At 31.9% G+C, this 20,369-nt stretch overlaps 2 protein-coding genes across 3 annotated transcripts in view; one reads left to right on the top strand and one right to left on the bottom strand.

Moving 5' to 3' along the window:
* The window catches only part of LOC112600546 (autophagy-related protein 16-1), a 159,106-nt gene that overhangs the window by 15,978 nt on the left and 122,759 nt on the right, over window positions 1-20,369 (top strand). The window lies entirely within an intron of this gene.
* Window positions 1-20,369, bottom strand: part of LOC112600538 — a 35,301-nt gene that overhangs the window by 3,882 nt on the left and 11,050 nt on the right. The window contains exons 2-3 of the mRNA XM_025347793.1: window positions 8,349-8,621; window positions 5,145-5,346 (exon numbers count right to left, since the gene is read on the bottom strand). Coding sequence (XP_025203578.1) covers window positions 5,145-5,346; window positions 8,349-8,621 — 475 coding nt within the window. The remainder of the gene's footprint in view (window positions 1-5,144; window positions 5,347-8,348; window positions 8,622-20,369) is intronic.

The raw sequence follows: 20,369 nt of genomic DNA, 5'->3' as shown, positions 1-20,369 counted from the left end.
ATAGTGAGTTAATTAAAAAAAATCTCAATCTCATCATTTGTATTATACATGATTAGAATTATCAAATTAAAAAATAAAAATTCTTAAGTTTTTTCATTGAAGCGTGGACTACGTTTATCTACGTTGTAGTGAACATAAATTACCGGTCGGACTTTGGAAACTATACGAAATTTTTGTTTCAGATTTCAAAAATTCTCATGTCCGTTTTTGAATCAATATTAAAAATAATCTATTATATAATATAATACATTAATCAACGACATAGGTGAACATTAGGGGGTGCTTAGTATCCTCAGGTTTCAAATCAGCACCCCTAGTTTCCTGTAAAATCTATTTTAGTATTTCACCAATTATTTAAAAATATTTTGATTCATTAGGTTGAATTTTTTTTTCATTACAAATAGACATTATGTAGTTCATAAATTCGCGATTAAAAATGTATCGTATAAATGCACGTTTCACAGTTTCAGTTTTCGTCTAAACGTTAAATAAAAAAACAGCAATCATATAATAGAAAATCATATTATTTTAAATTCTTATATTACTTTATTTTTTTATTTTACGGTTCACAGTTGACTACAAAATTATGTTCTATTTGTAAATTTGGTTATTACGCGAATTTTACTAATATTTAAACTGCGGGTTACGCTGAATTTATTGTGGAATGACAAATATTATTAACAATCATACACACGATTTGATTCGTTGCTATTTACATTTTAAATGTCGGTAATAAGCTATCTACTCTTAGCATTGAAAGAGATCTTGCCAACAAAATAGATGGAGAAATCATATTGCAAAAATTTACATTATCAAATAGAAAATTAAATCTTGTTTAACATTAATAAGTGATTACTAGGGCAAAAAAGTTATAGGGGCTAAAAAGGGTAAAATATGCACGAAAAATTTCAAAATGTGTATTAAAATGTGTTAAATATGCAAAATAATACTCTGAATTCCAAAAAAAAAAAAAAAATTACATCAGATGTTTTTAATAAATTGATAAAATAATAATATACATGAAAAATGTTTAAAACTGAAAAAATAATTTATAACTAGTTGTCTTTTTGATATCTTATTGAGCTAAAAATATAATTAAAAATATTTTTTCAGTATTTTTGAAATTACGTTACGTAAATGCCTTCGTTTAAAATTTTGAGTTTTATAATCAATATTATTTGAAATATACAGTTTATGAAAGAAAAAATCAAATTTCTTGGAAAATATGAAATTTGCACTTTTTCATGTAAAATTGACAAAATATGCAAATATGCATTTTTAATCCTTTATTCTATAGTTTAGATATTTAATTTGGTCTGCTATAAATTGACAGCATACAGAACAATAAGCAATTCCTAAAACTTCTGAGCTCTAGTGATTACATATTATTATTATTTATAAATTTATAATATAAATACTTTTAAATATTTATTTTTATTTTTTAATACTAATAATAAAAATTTAAAACTATTGCAACGCAGTTTATCATGGTATAGAGGGGTATAGGGACAAAGCCCTCTACAGATCTGTATATCATTAATTATTCCAGCACCTCCTAAATTCACACCCAATGTGCGCCTATGATCAACGATAAGTATCAAATCGGATAGGGGATAGTGGAAAATACTATTGTGTAAACAAGAAAATCGTATACACTGCGCCTGTCGGTTCTATTGAAGTATACGTTAAAAATTTCGCGTTGATTAAGGTGTATACCTACCGAATATTATAGATATGACATTAACGCTGCATATATACCTATACCACGTTTCAAATTATCCCATAAGCGGACAGACGTTTCGTTTAGCAATTGGTCGTTTTTTTTCTATAACATTTTAATATGTGTCATAAATATATTTTATTGAGCCATCGCAATCCACTGCAGCGTGTGTATGTCGACGGTTCGTTATCTGACGTTGGCAATAGTCCATTTTTTTTTTTTTTTTGCAACTACTTGGGCGGCTGCCATACAAGGAGTTTGCCTATATTAAAATGTAGTGGCGTATGATTATCATTCGTATACTATATAATAACGATGTGTGTTTATGTGATGACTTTGCGATATATAATAATACGTTTTAATATATTTATACACTTATTATTATATAATGAATATTTCAAATATATATTTTATTATTCGGCATGATTGATTCCGTAAATATAATTGCAGGCGTATTGAATTATTCGAATGGCATTTGCTATCCATAAACCAGTTGACTTGGGTGACTTTGAGATGAGTTGCACATATCGTTAGTAGTTAGGTATAATATAAACTATTAAATTGTGGATTTGTTTTAAAAAATTTGATTATCTATAGTTGCGTAGATCGGACTAGTCTCAGTTTATTTACATTTATAATTCTGCATTTTAAATACAAAAAGGATGGAAATTATTTTTCGTGACAGCTGCCTAATTAGTCTGGAAAACGATGAATACTAATGAATGGTTCACGAAATCTTAGAACATTGATTAAGAACATTATAAATGTCTACAATATTTCTGAGTAATAGTTTAAAAAAAAGAGTAGGTAGGTAATAATAAATAAATTATTAACATCTTTAGTGGTGAATCACATAGCATGTATACACAAGTAATTGACTTCCACATAATAACGTCGTCGGATGGATGTAACGGTTAAATAATAACTCTTTATAAGTTTTTGTTATGCGGAACTGCTATAAAAATATCATTGAACAGTTTGCCATTTATTGAAGTATTCCGACACCTCGACAGCAAAGGAGTGATCGTAACAACGAATTACCGTTGAAAATTCGTGTTGTCGTTAATTTACAGACGAGTCGTACTCCTACACGCGTGACGTAGGCCTACTATCTACTAGGTTTATATATATATATATATATATATATATATACGGTTGCTGTGATCGAACGATAGCGATTTCAAAACGTAAACGACGAACATTCCGGTGAATCGAATTTAAACCGTCTTGGACATTCGTGTTTAACTTATGTGCATATCATTATGCACGTGAGCTGTATATAATAACAAAGGAAGAAGACATTCCAAAAATTCCGGCTTCCAGTAAAATCGAATTTTTGCAAAACACTTAAAATGTCATAAGAAATTATAATAATATAATACTAAATATTATCGTACAATATTAAAATGTGCGCCAGTAGGGCAGCAGAGGCAGCAGCAGTAGGTGAACAAGCTCGGACGACCACGCAGATGACGACTAACCGGTTTCCGGCAACGGTCATCGTGTCGCCCCGAGAGGACCCGTCGACACAAACCTCGGTTCCGTGCAAATCCGTCGTTTTGCATTTCGCCGGCAATCGCGGTGTTTTGTTGGTCGATAAACTCATTAATATAATAATATTATACATCCGACACAACGGCAGTAAATCGGTTGAAGCGAAACACCATCACACATATGACGCAACTCGCGTGTAATATAGTATAATATGTGAATACGAATCGAATACGCAGAAACGTATTATAATAATATAAAACGATGCTATGTGATATTATTTATTTGAATTTTCTATTGGATTTGTCATGCAGACGTCCCGGCGAGTCAATGACACGTTTTAATTTATCCGCACGAAAGGCTGCAAGATGGGAAGGTTTTTTCACTCCCTATATGATCCGATTCGGATAAGTAGGTGCATATATGTCATGATCATAATATGAGAATACCACACGCTACAGGTAATTCGTAAATTTATAAAATATGTACGCGACATCAACTACAATAATAATAATAATAATAATAATAATAATAATCCGTCTTCATTTTCATACGCTATTCAGTCGGAGACACGTTTATTTTTTTATTCACACATAGGAATATATGTTCGTATAACAATATGTATGTGACTATGTGAGTATCATATACATGTATTATAGTCACTGTTGTCGTACCTATAGTTATCACATAGGTGTATTGGAATGTTTCCAATAGACATTATTCCCGTTTTACACGTATTCGTTAGATTTTTATTTTTATTTTTGTTCCCATCGGATTGCAAATTCAGTACAGCGATAATAATAATTAAATTAAATCGTGCGCGGTGGAAATCGATAGGGTTAATGTGACACGATTAGGGAGTAGTAGGTGGTAGGTAGTGGTACACACGATACACTTACGCATATTATATTGATCTGATGGAATGTCAATTATTGCTTTTTCTATAAACGTCGTAGGTATATATATATATACTTGTGTGAGTGAACGGATTGTTATATTATGGTTACACTGTGTATAGAGTATATAATAATATACAGTTATTATAATAGTTATTATATTAGTTATGATAATGTTATTAGCTTGTCGTGTAAAATTTACTTATATACAAGTTGTTTGTTTTTTATTTCGCATACATTTACGGAATTGTTATTATAGGACCGTTAAAATAATAATGTAAATATTTTTTTAAATTTATAACACGTGACTAATCCTATCACTTTTATATTTTTACGTGCAAAACGACTTGATTCAAAACTATTGTTGAATGTGTGTGCAGGTGTACGCGTGAAAAGAAAAACGATATTTGTTGGCCCATGATATAAGTGTAAGATCTATAATATGTTTACCTCTTTTTCATTGATTTGAATACCGTTAAAGAAATATTTGCACGTAATGCGCTTTAAGTGTTGTTTTAAGTGATCATTGTTTGTTGATCGTGATTGCTGAAGACAATGCTATTCTGTCCGTAGTTGATTTAGCTAATTGAGTAAACTGTTAACTGACTTTTAAAAGATTGATCAATATAAAATTGTGTTTTTCGTATGACAATAAAGCGAAATGATAAAGTACTATAGTTTTATTGCAGGCAGTGCCATTAGTTTTTAATTATAAATTTACTTCAAATTCAACGTTCCGTAAAAGCTTGATTAGAAAATATTTTTTTATATCAAATGTTTGATTGATTTTGGTTTTTTTGTTAGTTTTTATTTCTTATTACTATGTTGAAAAAAAAAACAATATTTAAAAATGTTAAGATTTTTTTGTTCTGATTAAAAATCATATTAGATTTATTTGAAATTAAAAGAATGTTTTTAAAATATTCAATGTGCTTAAATCTTAAAAGGTTTTTTTTTTGTTAATAAATTGTTATAATACCAAAGTCAAGTCACAGTGCTTGTTTTTAAGATAATGTATTATTTTGAATTGTTCTTACCGACAAGAGAATTCTCTCTCTCCCAAACACAACTCTAAGCAGTCTTGCCTGGATGTTGCGGTTTGCTTCTTCTTGCCAAACCCTTTGAGTTTGTAGCCTTGCACTCGGTCAAAACACCAGGCTCGCTCACATGGTTTTACGCCCAAACACGTTTTTTGTGCATATATCGTAAATACCGGGAACTGTGACTTGCTTAACGCTCCTGCAAAAAAAAAAATGTAAAAATGTAAATAAAAAAATCGTGCGCATTAAATATAATAATATGGATACTGAGTATAGCTTTTCACCGTGTGTATCTGAACGCGAATCTCCTGGGCTCATAAACGTGACGCGTATTTTAATGTAAAATATCAATTGTTTGGAAAGTCCCGCGAGGTACCACCCATCATTACGATATTATGTATATACTACTTAATATATTTATGAAGAACGGTGTATTGAATAAACGTGATGAGTGGATTAGCCGAGAAAACTCCACGAAAAACAAAACAAACATATAAATGGCTTAGATTTATATTTTATGTAGTATAATTTCATTATATATTAAATATTATATTAATTTTAATAATAATACAGGGTAGCATTGCTTTTACGGTGTATTGTAATTTATTATGGTGTTTGTTTTGTTATAAATTAATTTTAATTATGAAAAAAAGTTATGATCGCGCGGCGTTTTAGATAGGCTATTCAGGTACATCACTGTCCCAGATCTACATTTTCGATATCATTAATAAGTTATGATTATGATATTTTTTGTGTGATTTATAATAAAACAAATTATGATAATATTCTGTACGTGTAAAAATATTTAACTTAATCTAAAGTTATAGTTAAATTTGAAATCTAATTGTACATTGGAAAGTATATAGAACTTAAAATAATTTTTATTAATTTTTTGTACCAAAATATGATTATGAGATGCTTCTGCACACGATATCACCACCCATGTTTATCAATGAAAAATAATTGAATCGTTCGTATAGTTTTTGTTGTCTTTAAGATGGGTGGGGAAGCACCGATTATCGCGCTGATAATCGGCTGCGCCTTAGGTACACCGCTGCGGCGTTTAGGTAATAATCAATGATTGGGCTAAGGACACGTACAATTGATAAAGAAAATCCGCGCTTGAATACACTGAGGCGTGTATAAATATTCTTATATATATCTATAATAATAATAATAATAACAACAAAATATCGTGATAGTAATAATAATAATAATAATAATCGTTTCGGTTTAAACCGTGTCCGAACATGACCGTCGGCCGATTATCGCGTTATCCCGTTTTTCGCGCATCGCGCGGTCGTCGACATCCTACAAAAATAACAAAATATTATCAAAAAAGCGAAAAAAACCCTTGACAGCGAACGTCATAAATCGCCTGTTCCACTAAGATGCATAAAGTCGAATACCACTCTGCCCACCATTGCAGTTACTCTTTGGTAGCGTATTTATCATCACCAAACTTGCTAAAAATTTCATCTGTTTACATTTTTCATCGCCTAATTATCACATTTTAAATATGAGTATATCTAAACACAACGCGCTTAATGTATTTTTACTATTATTATATTGCAATATTCTGAATGTTTAAAAATATTATTATAAATATTTTATTTATTGCATACTGTCTACCAATTTCAGTGTGACAAAAATTGTGGAGATTGTTTATTTCTTTATTTGAAAGTGGGACAAGCTTAATTCGTATAATTTTGAAACAATTTTTGTTATACAACATTTTGAAAATCCTGTGATACACTACTCTGGGAGGTTTTAGTTACTGCGTTTTCATGTAATATAGTCGTTGGATAAAATTTAAATCCATCTGATCTGCAAACGTGACAATAATTAAACTGTTCGTAGTGTCATGAATTTTGTGAAATAAACGGACTTCGTTTTCCCGCAGGAAAAATATTCATTAATTTTAATGTAGTAAAAAAATTGAGTCATATTTATGAAGTTTAATGTCGGAAAAATTGTACCACTCGTAACGTTAATTTAGTTTATTTCAATCACGATTGGTGAACGTCTTATCGTGCCCCGTCATCGCTGAGAGTTTGCGTCGAAGAACCGTTTACTGACTGGATAATACGAAAATAGTATAAATAAATGTTGTATATTGCCTAAAGCCATGTAATTTAATCGAATATATGATCCAATACTGGGTTATAATCGTATATTCATATTATATATGTATACAGTTTTCTGGTTTTTAAAGAGACGCGCGTTTAGTAAGAGCAATTTTTGAATTGGTTGTTGAAACCGATAGAAGTCTACCTCCACTGATGAAATGTAGTACGTATTATAGTATATTATGCAATATGCATATACTCGTATAATATTTTGTATCTAAAGCTCATGGGGTTAAGATGATTTTAGCGCATCACGACGACACGCCACTATCCATTCATTATGTACAATGTATATATTTATAAATATGTAGCGCACGTTCTTGCTACCGACCTATAACCGGATAGAAGCAGCGTCAACACTCCCACGATATCCACGCCCGCGCACCTTATATTTTTCTCCTCTCCCCTTACCCTTAGTCGTGCTGCCTCACAAGATATCATCCCAGACACGCACCGGGCAATTTTTGCGCGTATTCCTTTATATTATATATGTATATGCGTCATGTGTATGGTGTAGTTGTTATTATGTGTGTAATTATCGTCTATATGCACACTTTATATTATTATCATTATTATAAACTTAATATAATAATATAATATTATACAGGCCGATTTTCTTATTACGGGATGCTCGTAGTTATAAAACTTTTCGTGTGTGTTCTCTGCATAAACTCGTATGCTCATTATATATTATAATACTGTATCACTCTAGCAGAAAAAATTAATTTTTGTAATCGTGAGAATTTTTTTCGGGTGTTTTTTTTGACGACAACGATCTGTTATTTAATTTTTAATGTTGGAGCTAATTTTGTTATGTTTATTATGAAAATTAAACTAAAGTTTTTTCTATTTAAAATCTTGGTAAAGTGTTAAAATATTAATGGTTTAAGATGCTAAGTATCTATGTAATTATTTTCGGTAAAAATGAAACAAAAATTTATAAATACATGTCACAAAAAGTTTTAAGGAATAGTAAAAAAATGTCCAAAGTTTGACATAATATAATATTTATTGGGAGTTATATATTATTTTAAAAATTTTTTTCAAAAATATAAAGCATTTATTATCTTACCTGGATATGCGTCAGCGTTTGACGAGAACATCACACACAGACCGGTCTCGTAGTTGACCGATTCACATGTGTCGTTAACGTGGCAAGCCTCCAGACAATCGGTCAACATCAGCGTACCGGGTATGCTGTCCAGCAAGTCATCGGGCGCCGTGAACACGTACCCGGTAACCAGCTCGAATCCCGTCATGTCAGCTTCGCAGTCTTGCAAAGACGTGGCTGATGCTACAGTCAGTATCATGACGCACATATACAACACACTCACGCTGGTCTTGTCTGAAACAATAAGGAAAAAAAATGTTTTGTAAAAAAACTGTAAAATGGGCAGTACCGGAGTGTATTATAAATAGGTATCATCGTTACGGTCAGCGGCCCACACATGTCGGTATATTAAAAATCTATTCCGGTTAAATAATAATAGTATCACGCCGCGTATGCGGGTGGATAGAAAACAATTCTCGAACGCAAATTGGTGCTGCACGAAAAACTTAAACACGAGTGCAACCTTATGCCTTGTGTTAGTTGTATTATATATATATTATGTCTAAATCTATATATTATAATATGTGATTAGAATAATATATTGTAATAATACACTTCGTTTTCTGTAGGCAGTCCTAGTTAGAGCGTTTATTATAAATTTTCATATTTACTGTGCTGCAGGTGTATGTATTATACCTGTGCAATATATGGATTATAATAATATAAAAATAAATAAAATGTGGATTTCAGAAGAGAACGGAAAAATGTCAGAATGGCGTATTTTACAAATCTTATGAATATTAAAACCTCTGCAGCCAATACTATCGTTAAAATATTATGTTGTTCGCTATGTTTATACACATCACGCATCAAATATATTAGGTATACCAAAGTAAAAATAATAATAACACAATAATGTTGTATCCTTTATAACGGTTGTAGAAGTGTTTATGGGGTTACTACAACCGGGGATAACCTTAAGCTCAGTTTTGGGAAGAGGGGATAATAATTAAAGGTTTAAAGTCGATTTTTGCTTATAATTTTAAATTGCTTATTAGAAAATATATATTTATTTTTAAATACGCTAGTTAGATGAAGATCTAAAACGTGAAGTTGACAAAATTTGTTTGCGAGCAGAGAATTTTAACCATGTATTAAGATAAAAAAATATAATATACATTTATTAAAATTAAACCATTTGTATTATAGTTATTAATTAAAATAGATAATTCATATACTTATAATTCTACTATATGTATAGTATTAATGTATGACTTCAGAAATAGTGTAATTACAGATAAATTTTGTAAAAAAAAAAAAAAAAAATGTTTGGGGATTAACTTAGCTTTTCGCCTTACTCTTCCCTTGAAGATACCCCTGATTACATTAGATATAGTTGCTGCTTATTATTTTTAGCGGGTTAAAGAATGATATGATGTATGATTATTTAGTCGATGTACAGTAGTATATGATTTATTGCAGTAGTGAGTGTTTTGGCTCTAGAAAATCGCTTTCTGCGATCATTGCTAATTGTTATGATCTTGTTTTCGTCACGTATCCTGTCGCGTACTATGCGAAAAACACCAGTTTAGCGTTATATATATATATTTATACTTGGTCACCGTGCTGTCATCGGTAGCTGTTTTGTAACTCGTGCGAATCGACTTATAATATATTTCCCTCACTTCGTCGTATTAGCAAACACATAATAATAATAATAATAATAACATAAGTATTCGTGGTATACAGACACGCGGGTATAGGTTGTACATACCATACTTATTATGATATTATATATACGTGTCGTCGTCCGGAGAAACGGTCGATTAACACGTGTTCGCCGTCTCTGTTGCTTACGCTCTTTGACCGTGCATCGGTGCATAACTCTATATCGTAAGGTAATTGTTGCGGTCGAACCACGTGACATATATTTCGTACACACATAAATAAATAAATATTTATATAATATGCGTATAACGGGGATTTTGCACAATAATATAACGAGAATGCTTTATCGTGCTCAGCGGCCCGTTTTAGTACCTATGTGATTCGATATTAATACGTATGAACACCAAAACACCAATCAAACAACAAGTATGATATTATTGTCTACACATGAAACGTATTATATGTTAAATAGTTCGGTCCACAAGGAACTGCAATTATATTACTACAGTGTTATCCATATAATTTGACTGTCGCCGAACGACTGTATAATACGCAGTTTTAATCAGAGTTTGCACAATGCGCTTGTGTACTGAAAATTGGCAAATTGTGGAACAATAATCTCTAAAAAAATGCATTTGTATAAACTAAAAATCTAAAACCATATACTTGAGATATACGCAGTATAATATTCAAAATTGAATTTTAAAATAATAAGAAAAATCTTTATTTTTAAAAGTTTTATTTTATTTCCTATGATTTTAATTGCTTATATTGTTTCTATGGTACTATAGTTAAACTTATAAAACTCATTCAGTAATACAATAAAATCGAAATTAATCAAAAAAAATCTAATGAAATGAAATGAAATTTTGATTTAGTAATACGTTCTAATAACTTCAAAATATTTACTTATATTATACACAAAATATAAAAATATGCACTATTATAAGACTTTATATTTTTATAACTTTTGTTATGAAAGAAATTTTTGCTTCACTCAGCTTGTTTTCCTGTATAGCAAAAACAGTAAATTAACTTATGAGGCCTAAATTAGTAATAATAGTCTGGATGTGATTGTGTGAGTGGGTACAAACATTCGGTACAACGTTTTACCGTTAACAATACGTGAAGAAAAAAAATTGTAATAATGCGAAATAAATAGCATATGACTACTATAAACGTTTAATACCTCAGTTGCAATTGCCGTATAATCAAAGAGATGTTTTTAATGATTTTTTATTTTTGTTATTTCGTGTTAAGGAATTTTTAAAAAACCACAGTATTCAATTTCATCGACGGCATCTTCGTTATATTATATTTTTTATATCATTATTATTATTATTATTATCGCATAATAATATGTATTATACAATATAAATTATGTGGATACGTGGGTCGTGGAATGTATATGGTGAAAAAATGGTTAAAAACCGAATTTCATTTCTTGGGTATTTTAGCAAAACTACGTACAGAAAAAAAAATATTCATTATACCTATTCTGCTGTAGCAATTTATGTTTAATTTCAATAATTGCATACTGGAAATATGTTTATGTGCGAAATGTATAAGTAAAGTATGAGGTACACACACATACATATGTTTATTTGCATTTTTTTTATATAGATTTACATTATTTATTGTTGATAACTGTTAAAACCAATGCAATAAAATTATGTAAAATTTTAGAATCATAAAAAAAAACTATAAATTTAACGATATCTGTAATAATATTCGATTGTTAAGCACTTTTGATGATATGTCCTATTGGTTATTTATAAAACCTATTGAGATTTTCCGATAAGAGTGATTCAAGATTATAAAACGTCCTCTTAAATATTAATAATTATATTTAATATAATAAATAATTGGCTTTATTATATTTTACCTTCTCCGTGATATTTTTTTATGATTATTATACATATAATTTTTTATTGATTTTTTTAAAATCAAACTTCATTCAAGAGTACAATACTATGTTAGCAAAAAACAACGGCGTGTTCGAGTGACATTTATTATATATTCATCATATATTCATTTAAAAACAGTGGCAGATAATACATGCGTTATGTGGGGAAGGGGATGTGTCTAAGAGCGCGGTAAAACGATGATAAAAAACATTTAAATTAATTCAAACTAAATTTTACAGTTTACACAAATTCGTGTGTAATATAGTATGTATAAATATATGTACCTATAGTAGATATTAGATAGTAGTGTATAATTTGTAATAGTTTACGGTTTAATGTTTAGTATATCAGTAAAACTGAACACGTTTTTAGTTCTATTTGAGATATTATAATATATATTACAGTCGTTTGTGGTCCACTGGATTCCAGGCAATCCTGCGAGATTGATTAGAATTTTGTATTTTTGGATTATGAGTACATGACGTATTATTATACTGAATTATAATGTTACGGTACCGTAGGTAATCGCTCGTCTTGGCGAATTTATACATGTTATAATGGACAGTCGACGTATATTTAACGAATGTATTTTTTTTTTACAAAATTTGTTTTATACCCATTTCTGCTTTAATTTTGTTCTTTCTTTCGAGAGTTATTTTGTCAACACGAGCATCGAATAATTATACCTATCTTGGTCTTCTTTCTCGGAAATTTTCATTCTGTAACTTGATGTTTTCATTTTTTAACAACTCAGATTCTCTGTTTAATATAATAATACAACAAACTACTCGGAAGTCCAGACAAATATTTGTACAACGTGATTCATGTTTATGTTATAGAAAAACTAAAACTAAAAAAAAACTGTTCACAACGCGTATATTATATTACAGTTTGTATTTTTTAATATTTAAAATTGTTTATTATATCTTATGAACGTACAGGATGATGCACTTATAATAGGTATTAAGCACTTGATGAGTTTTTGATCACAAAATGAACTCTATGTATCTGCAGCCACGGAAACTCGTTTTACACAATGCGAGCGTATTATATTGTTTTTCCTCGCGGATTTTTTATTCGCTTACCGAACCATTATACATATAATATTATAACTTAACGCTACTTCGGGAGTGCGCGTCAATATATACTATATATATATATTATTTATACTATTAAAGATTTATAAAAAGAACGCAGTATAATATTATGTTATAAAGTAATATATTTATATCGCGTAACGGCGTGTTTGCGCCGGAGGCGCACGCCACGTCTGCATCAGTGTATTTTATAATATTATTATCGTACATGTGTACGTGAAACCAGTTTTTCATCGAATTATTTTATTCCGAATATTATGTTTTTTATTTCACGCATATACCTATATGATATTATATTTCGATTTTAATGAGACGCGCGCTTCTCGCGAACGGCGGCGATCTGGTCGTGTTCTACTCGGCCCACTATAAATATACCATTGGTGGATAGTGGATACCATGCGACCGTCGCTAGTCGGCGGAAACGGACGAGATTCGGGAGTCGTCGGCGGCGGTGGTGTGCTGTACAGCTATTCCTGACCTACATTATTATATTCATGTGCAGTGTTAATACGGACCCGCTGCATAAGACGATTGTTAATCAAATTATGTGTTTCTGTGTCGGAAGTATAACGTAATAATTGAAAAAAAAAAGTAGTAATAATAATTAAAAACGTGAAACAATCCGTTGCTCTTTTTGTCGCGCGCAAATAATAATGGACGGACTAAAAAAAAAAAATATATATATATATAAAAACTGTCTTCGACACGTATATTGTGTTCCGGATTATATATATATTATATTTTAAGTAATAATGAAAATGTAATTAAATAAATCGTGGTTATCTTCTGTTTTTGCGTGGTGTGTTTTCGTGCGCACCCGCCGCCGTTTTATTATTGTTATTGACGTTATTGTGTTGACTTTTTTGTATAATAAAATGTGTTTTCTTTACGTTTTTTTCTTATTTTACTTACGATCATAGCTGCCCGGGCCGCTTTCCTAAAATTATACATTCCAGGAAGATGCCATTGTTGCAAACAGAGACATTCGTGCATTATATATTATATTTTCACGATCGCTTCAACAATATAATAAATTATAATAATAATGAGATGATCTCGCTCCGGTCGAGGAGACGGGCGCGAATTATGTTCAGGGAAATAACGTATTTCGTTATTTTTTCACGGTGTAGACGACGTTGTTGTGTCATGACAAAAGTATTTTTACATGATTATGTGTGTACGTTTCCATATCGTTATTGATGCGTCCAAATATTGTACAATTGTTGGATTTCATCGAAACGTTTCGACGATATTGGTCATCTATATAGTCGCAATTCTGTAGATATAAATAAGCACTGTATTGTTAAGTAGGTTTTCTGCGTATTAATTATTTTTTCTCTGTATTTTTAATACACTTGGTTCGCGAATTTTTAAATCTTTTAAGACGTGTTTATCCGTTTCAAGTTGTATGTTTACGAAAGACTCGGTGTGAACTGGAATTCGTGAAATTAATTTTTAAACGCATATTATATTCTGAATATATCCACTCAATACGTGTGACATCGATCTCCAGTCTACGTTTATTGAATGTACAAATTGTTGAGAACCGTTGGTGGTTTTCGTCGAAATTTTGTTCCTATCTTTTAAAAGCACAGACGAGTAACGACACTCATAAATTTATGATAATAGATTATACTGTTGTAGCGGACATCCGGCTTGCACATTTGGTGGTATTTAGTAAAATTTCGTTTTTATAAGATATTCTATTTTAATATTGTATCATTATGTTTGCAACAACGACGATAATTATTTTATGACAGTTTTGCCGTGTCCGCCCTTGCGGCGTCCGTGGGAAATGCGTTTTATTAGGATTACTTCTAATAATAACTGTGGAATAGTTAATAGTTATAATAGTAATTAATAACAAACTGTTAGCTGTCGACCAGTTAATTCACTCACAAGTGACAGTATTTTGACGTTGAACGTCGATATTCACAAATATTTATATTTTCTATTTATGGGTTAGCACAATATTATACCCTATAGATTCGACATCAATTACAAAAAAAAAAATTATAAATTATAAAATCATACATTTTCGAAAACAATACAATAGTTGCCATTAATAATGATAATAATAATAATAATAATGTGTTTTCTGACCGGAAATATTTCGTTTTTCCACAATCTAATCAAAATGGCATTCCATTGTAGAAGGGAGATTTCTCTGGCGCACTAGAACGTGTTTGATTCGTTCCGAGAAGAGAAACAAAAACGGGTGCACGAAAAATAAATAAGAAATGCTTCTTTTTACGTTATTATCAAGCAACAAAAGGAAAATTGGCGCGCGATGAACACAATGAGTAGCTGCCGCCGTAAGTGTAAAAAAAAAAAAAAAACAAAACGTACATAGTATCAAACTTCTGCAACGCACACGTCGTGTACTGCATAAGTATACCTATAATAATATTAAAAGAAAAAAACTATGTATTAATATGTAGACGCGCTGTGCATTTGACTACAATTTATAATGGTGTGTGTCACTAGAAAAAGTTGAATTGTGTGCCAAAAAAAAAGAACTATTTTCACGGTCGCCTATTCAATTAATCGAAATTAATTTTTAAAACTTAAGGATTTCCAAAGTTAAATAGTCCTAATTATATTATGACTCGTCATCAGCATTTATAGGTAATAATTTGTCTAACCGCGCTTATGCAGTGCATGTGCAACGAATGCAGCTTGTCGTCGGATCAACAAAAACATTTACTATAGAAATTATTAATTTATGACAACACAATAAATTATGATATCAATTTTCTATGGTAACTGCCCACTTCAGTGATTATTGTTAATATAATAATATATATTTATACTTAACTTGTCTTGTATCATCGTTATAATCTCCACTATCTTTATTAATTTCACGCTAGACCGATTATGTTTGTCGCCATGTAATGCTTAATGTACATATTAACCGAAATGATTTATCCAATTTAAAATGGTTTTATATTTTAAATTTTTAGGTTTAGAGTGGTAATTGATACATTTTAGAAAAGAATAATATTTGAAGTTAAGTTTATAATACATATACCTAAAATGTGTTTCATAATATGACATCACTTGGTTGGTAAACAACTAATGTTTAATTAAAATTCGTTAAATGAACATAAAATAGATATTGAATGTAAATCACATAATTTACCTGAATATAAATTTGTATTTGTTTAGTGATAAGTATAGTTGGTGTAAGGGGCTACGCACATTGTATATTTAAATTTATATTATCCGGGATTCGATTCATCCTAAATTGTTTTTGGCTAATTGTGCCTATGAATTGACACGGTGTGCATCTAAAATATCTATCTAAACGAAAATGATACATATTGTATATTATTGTGATCATATCGACTATCCGTGTATTTGAGTAAGTCATAAAATACGGTTCGTCCGCCGCGACTCGTTTTCGTAGCGTGTACAGCGAACGCTCGGTGTATAAAATCGCGCGATCGCAACCGGAAAACACGGATAGCGGCGGACAAGACGTCGCACAAAATATGGGTCATTATTACGTTATTATTATATTTTATTATTATAATTTTATTACTATTATTATTATTATTACTATTATTATTATTATTATTATTATAATGTATATTTTCGACGTCTGCGAAGGAGGCTCGCAGCGGCCGTGTCGGCGGGCGCGTCGTGCTCCGGCGCGGTCGTGACAGCGTCGGCGGCGCGCGCGCACAACGTCCTATTGTACACGCTCTACGGCGGACAATGTCGACGACGTCGATGATTTTATCGTACAGCTGTTCCAAACTAGACGTCTCACTATAACATGTCGTCGTCGTATTACTGTATATACGTTGGCGGTGGCGATTCAGTGATGATGTCGGGCAGACGATCGTCACCGCCGTCGCATTAGCTGAATAAACTCGCCGTCTCTGATCATCGTCGCCGGGCAGGTATCAAATACCTAGTAAACGCACACGACACACGCCGTCGTGCACGGCGGCGCGGCGCACAACCGTATCCGTCGTCGTAGTGAGCGATCGGAGTCGATCCCTGTCATCGATTTGGCCGATTAATTAAGGCAAACGCCGTGGACGCACAAAGTATAATATGTTTGTCCTGCGAGTTCCATAGTTCCGGTCGTCGGATGTGATCGTACGATGTGAAACATTATCGGACCAATACGCGTAACTATTCGTAATCTTCGCGAAAAACGATTCACTTCCCGTACTGGCGGCGACGTGACGCTCGTTTCCACGATGTCCCGTGTGTCGTTGTCGTCCGTCATCAATAATACGCCAAGGCGACGTTGATGAGATCTTCTGAATTTTTAAATTTAATATTTTGACAGCACCTGTTTTAGTATCGCCTCGTGTTTTACGAAATTGTTTTGTTGATATACATATTGTTTTTGTTATTTTTTCTGCAAAATTGTATCGAATGATGAGATGTTTACATTGAATGCTATAAATTATACAACTCATTTTTATTATTACACTGCGCAAAATAACCGTGACTTTTGGATTACAATTTATTTGCAATTCGAAGTGTGTATAAATAATATAGTCGGTTTAAATGTATAATTTATATAATATTAATATGAATATATTTCCTTTTCCAGAAATATTTATTTTTAGTCACTTTTAAGTAAAGATAGTTGTTACTTGAATTATTGCTTGCCTGTTGTAGGCATTGTTTGATGGTTTATGCTTGGAGGGTACGGGTGGCTTTGTATCCATAAAGTAATTTTTTTATAAGTCTGGGATGCCCTATTTTTATGTTGATTTCCTCTACAAGAACCGCAGAAATATATATTCTATATAAGCATGCTACATACAATATGCATGTAATGCACCTAGGTGACGCGTATAATACAAATAACATATTATTATTATAATAGAATATTATTGTCTTGGGCCGAATATCGTCATTACCGCTGACGTGTGTGTGATGATCCGACGCGTCGCGGCGATCCACGGCGGCGTATCGACCTACCGTCGACGATCTACAGTTATGCGCTCTCTGCTTCTCCTCTATACGTTCCTCCCCAGCAAGCTGGTCGGTCGGTCGGTCGGTCCGCCGTCATACGTGACGATATGTACGAAACGTTTTTCACGTGCGTGCGTGCGTGCGTATGTGCGTATGTGTGTGTGTGTGTGTGTGTGTGTGCGCGCGCGCGCGCGCGTATAAACGTCCAACATCTTCTTCGAACAAAAAACGAGGAAAAAAAAATTACACAGATCGATAAAATGAAAGAAAGACAGAAATAAAATATGCTGCATGTCATTTATATACCTATATATAATATATATATATATGTATAATAGACGTGTGTTGTCCGTCCTCTCAAAGGTTTCGACTGTGAGAACCGTATACCACCGCTACAGGTATATACTGCACTATTACCATCATATCACCACTGTATTATGAATATATATATATATATATATATGTTTACTGTTACAGCAATATAGTGTCTACAGCACAGATACATGTATTATACCATCCATACGTCTCGACATCAAAGGGAGATGTAATATATTGCATCGTTAAACGTTTTCTGTGTGGGCAAACGGCGGGTCCCGTCGTGGGCCGCCCACGGTAATTCGCACGGTGCGCGAGCAGCACGCTCACAGACGCTATGCATTATATTTACCATAATACGTTATGCGTATGTATTATGGTAATATATTACGGCTCGTCGGCCGATGAGCATTGAACGCAACAGTATAACGTAATATAATATACACATTGTGTCTGCCTGTAAATTACTGCCGGTAATAAGTAAACACAAGTGGAGAATTATATTATATTTGGTGGGCGGTACGCCTTGCACGGAAAATCAGCGATTCGCAGCCGGGCGATCGCGGTTTTTGTATTTATTTATTTATTTATTTTTTCCATTTCGCGTCTGCGATCATCACACAGCATTGTAAAAGTCATGTATAACACGTTCGTATCATATTATCATCTGCGCGCGATAGTAGATATATCATTTTCTATGCATACGCCGTACGGAGATGCACATTTTTTTTCCGCGATCGAACACCACGCACAAACCGGTCGCCTATATGCACATACAATTCGATATCAGTTGCGAATGATGCAACCGGTTTTTCGTGTACGGTTTGCTCCAAATCGCGATTATCTGTAACCGTCGTAATACGCCTATCCTGCACTGCAATAAATGCACTATCTTATTCGTAATGATAATAACATATTATTGTGTGTCGTAAAACGTTACGATCTTCTCGTCAGTATGCGTATGTGTGTGTGTGTGTGTGTGTGTGTGTGTGTGTGTGTGTGTGTGTGTACTTACATATTATTATATTATACGTATGTATACGAAATTCGGTTAATCGCCCGTGAGAAACGCAGAACGATATTGTACGCGATACTACCATCAAACCGTATTATAACAATCACAATAATAATAATAATAATAATAATAATAATAATAATAGTATATAATTGAACGTCAGCAGCGGCGGCGGCGGCGAAGTGTTTGCGACGAATGGAATTCTCGACTAGGTTTTGTCCGATTCACACATAATATAATGTGTATTCGTGTATGTGCGCTCGCGACCACTGCCAATCGTATATAATATACACCGTTATAATATTATTATAAGTTATCTCGACCGACCTTCTGAGGACTACACTATTTCCCGTGTACTTAACAGATGTTTTTCCTGTTTATTTTTCCCGTGTATTATTATTATTATTATTTTCATTAACATAATATTATATTGTTCTTTCTACTCAGTTCAGTCTTATGTAACATCATTCGATGACCGGTTGCAGCAGTGGGATTCATCGAGATAGTGGTGGTGATTATTTCTCGCGACCGTTTCGATGTGTTATGTAATATGGATTATTATTTATTAGATATATTGGACAATATAATCAAGGCGATACTGATGTATAAAATAGCGGATAATTTATAAATGCTTTAAAGCAATTAAATATTTATATATATTTTAAGCATCCGTATATAAATTGATAACATTTGTTATAGTCATTTGAATACGCATAATACATTTAAAAAAATTAAATTAAATTTTACAGCACAAATTCTATATTTCTATTTTTTTTTCTTCAGAAATATATTTGGTTACTTCCTCGGGGGATCGACATGAATATTTCTATGTACACTAAGTAATGCTGAACCAGTCTATCTTTAGCATTAGCGTTTCGCAAATAGTTTTTAATTATTTTTAGAGAAGACATTGTCGTTTTGGGCGTGGCGACTGACATCGGTAAAGTAATCAAAACCTTTAATAAAAATTGAATGTTTGGAAAAAAGTTTTGGCTACAATTAGAATATGCTTCAAGTATTTTTACTTATATTCCAATTGTTTGAGCTATTATAATGCTATGTTATTAACATAAAATTAATAGTAAAAAAACAGATT

The sequence above is a fragment of the Melanaphis sacchari genome, unplaced genomic scaffold (assembly GCF_002803265.2).
Source record: "Melanaphis sacchari strain LSU unplaced genomic scaffold, SCAv2.0 Contig0_pilon_pilon, whole genome shotgun sequence".
NCBI lineage: Eukaryota > Metazoa > Arthropoda > Insecta > Hemiptera > Aphididae > Melanaphis > Melanaphis sacchari.
The sequence above is the reverse complement of the archived record's forward strand: the minus strand, read 5'-3'. Positions and strand labels throughout refer to the sequence as shown.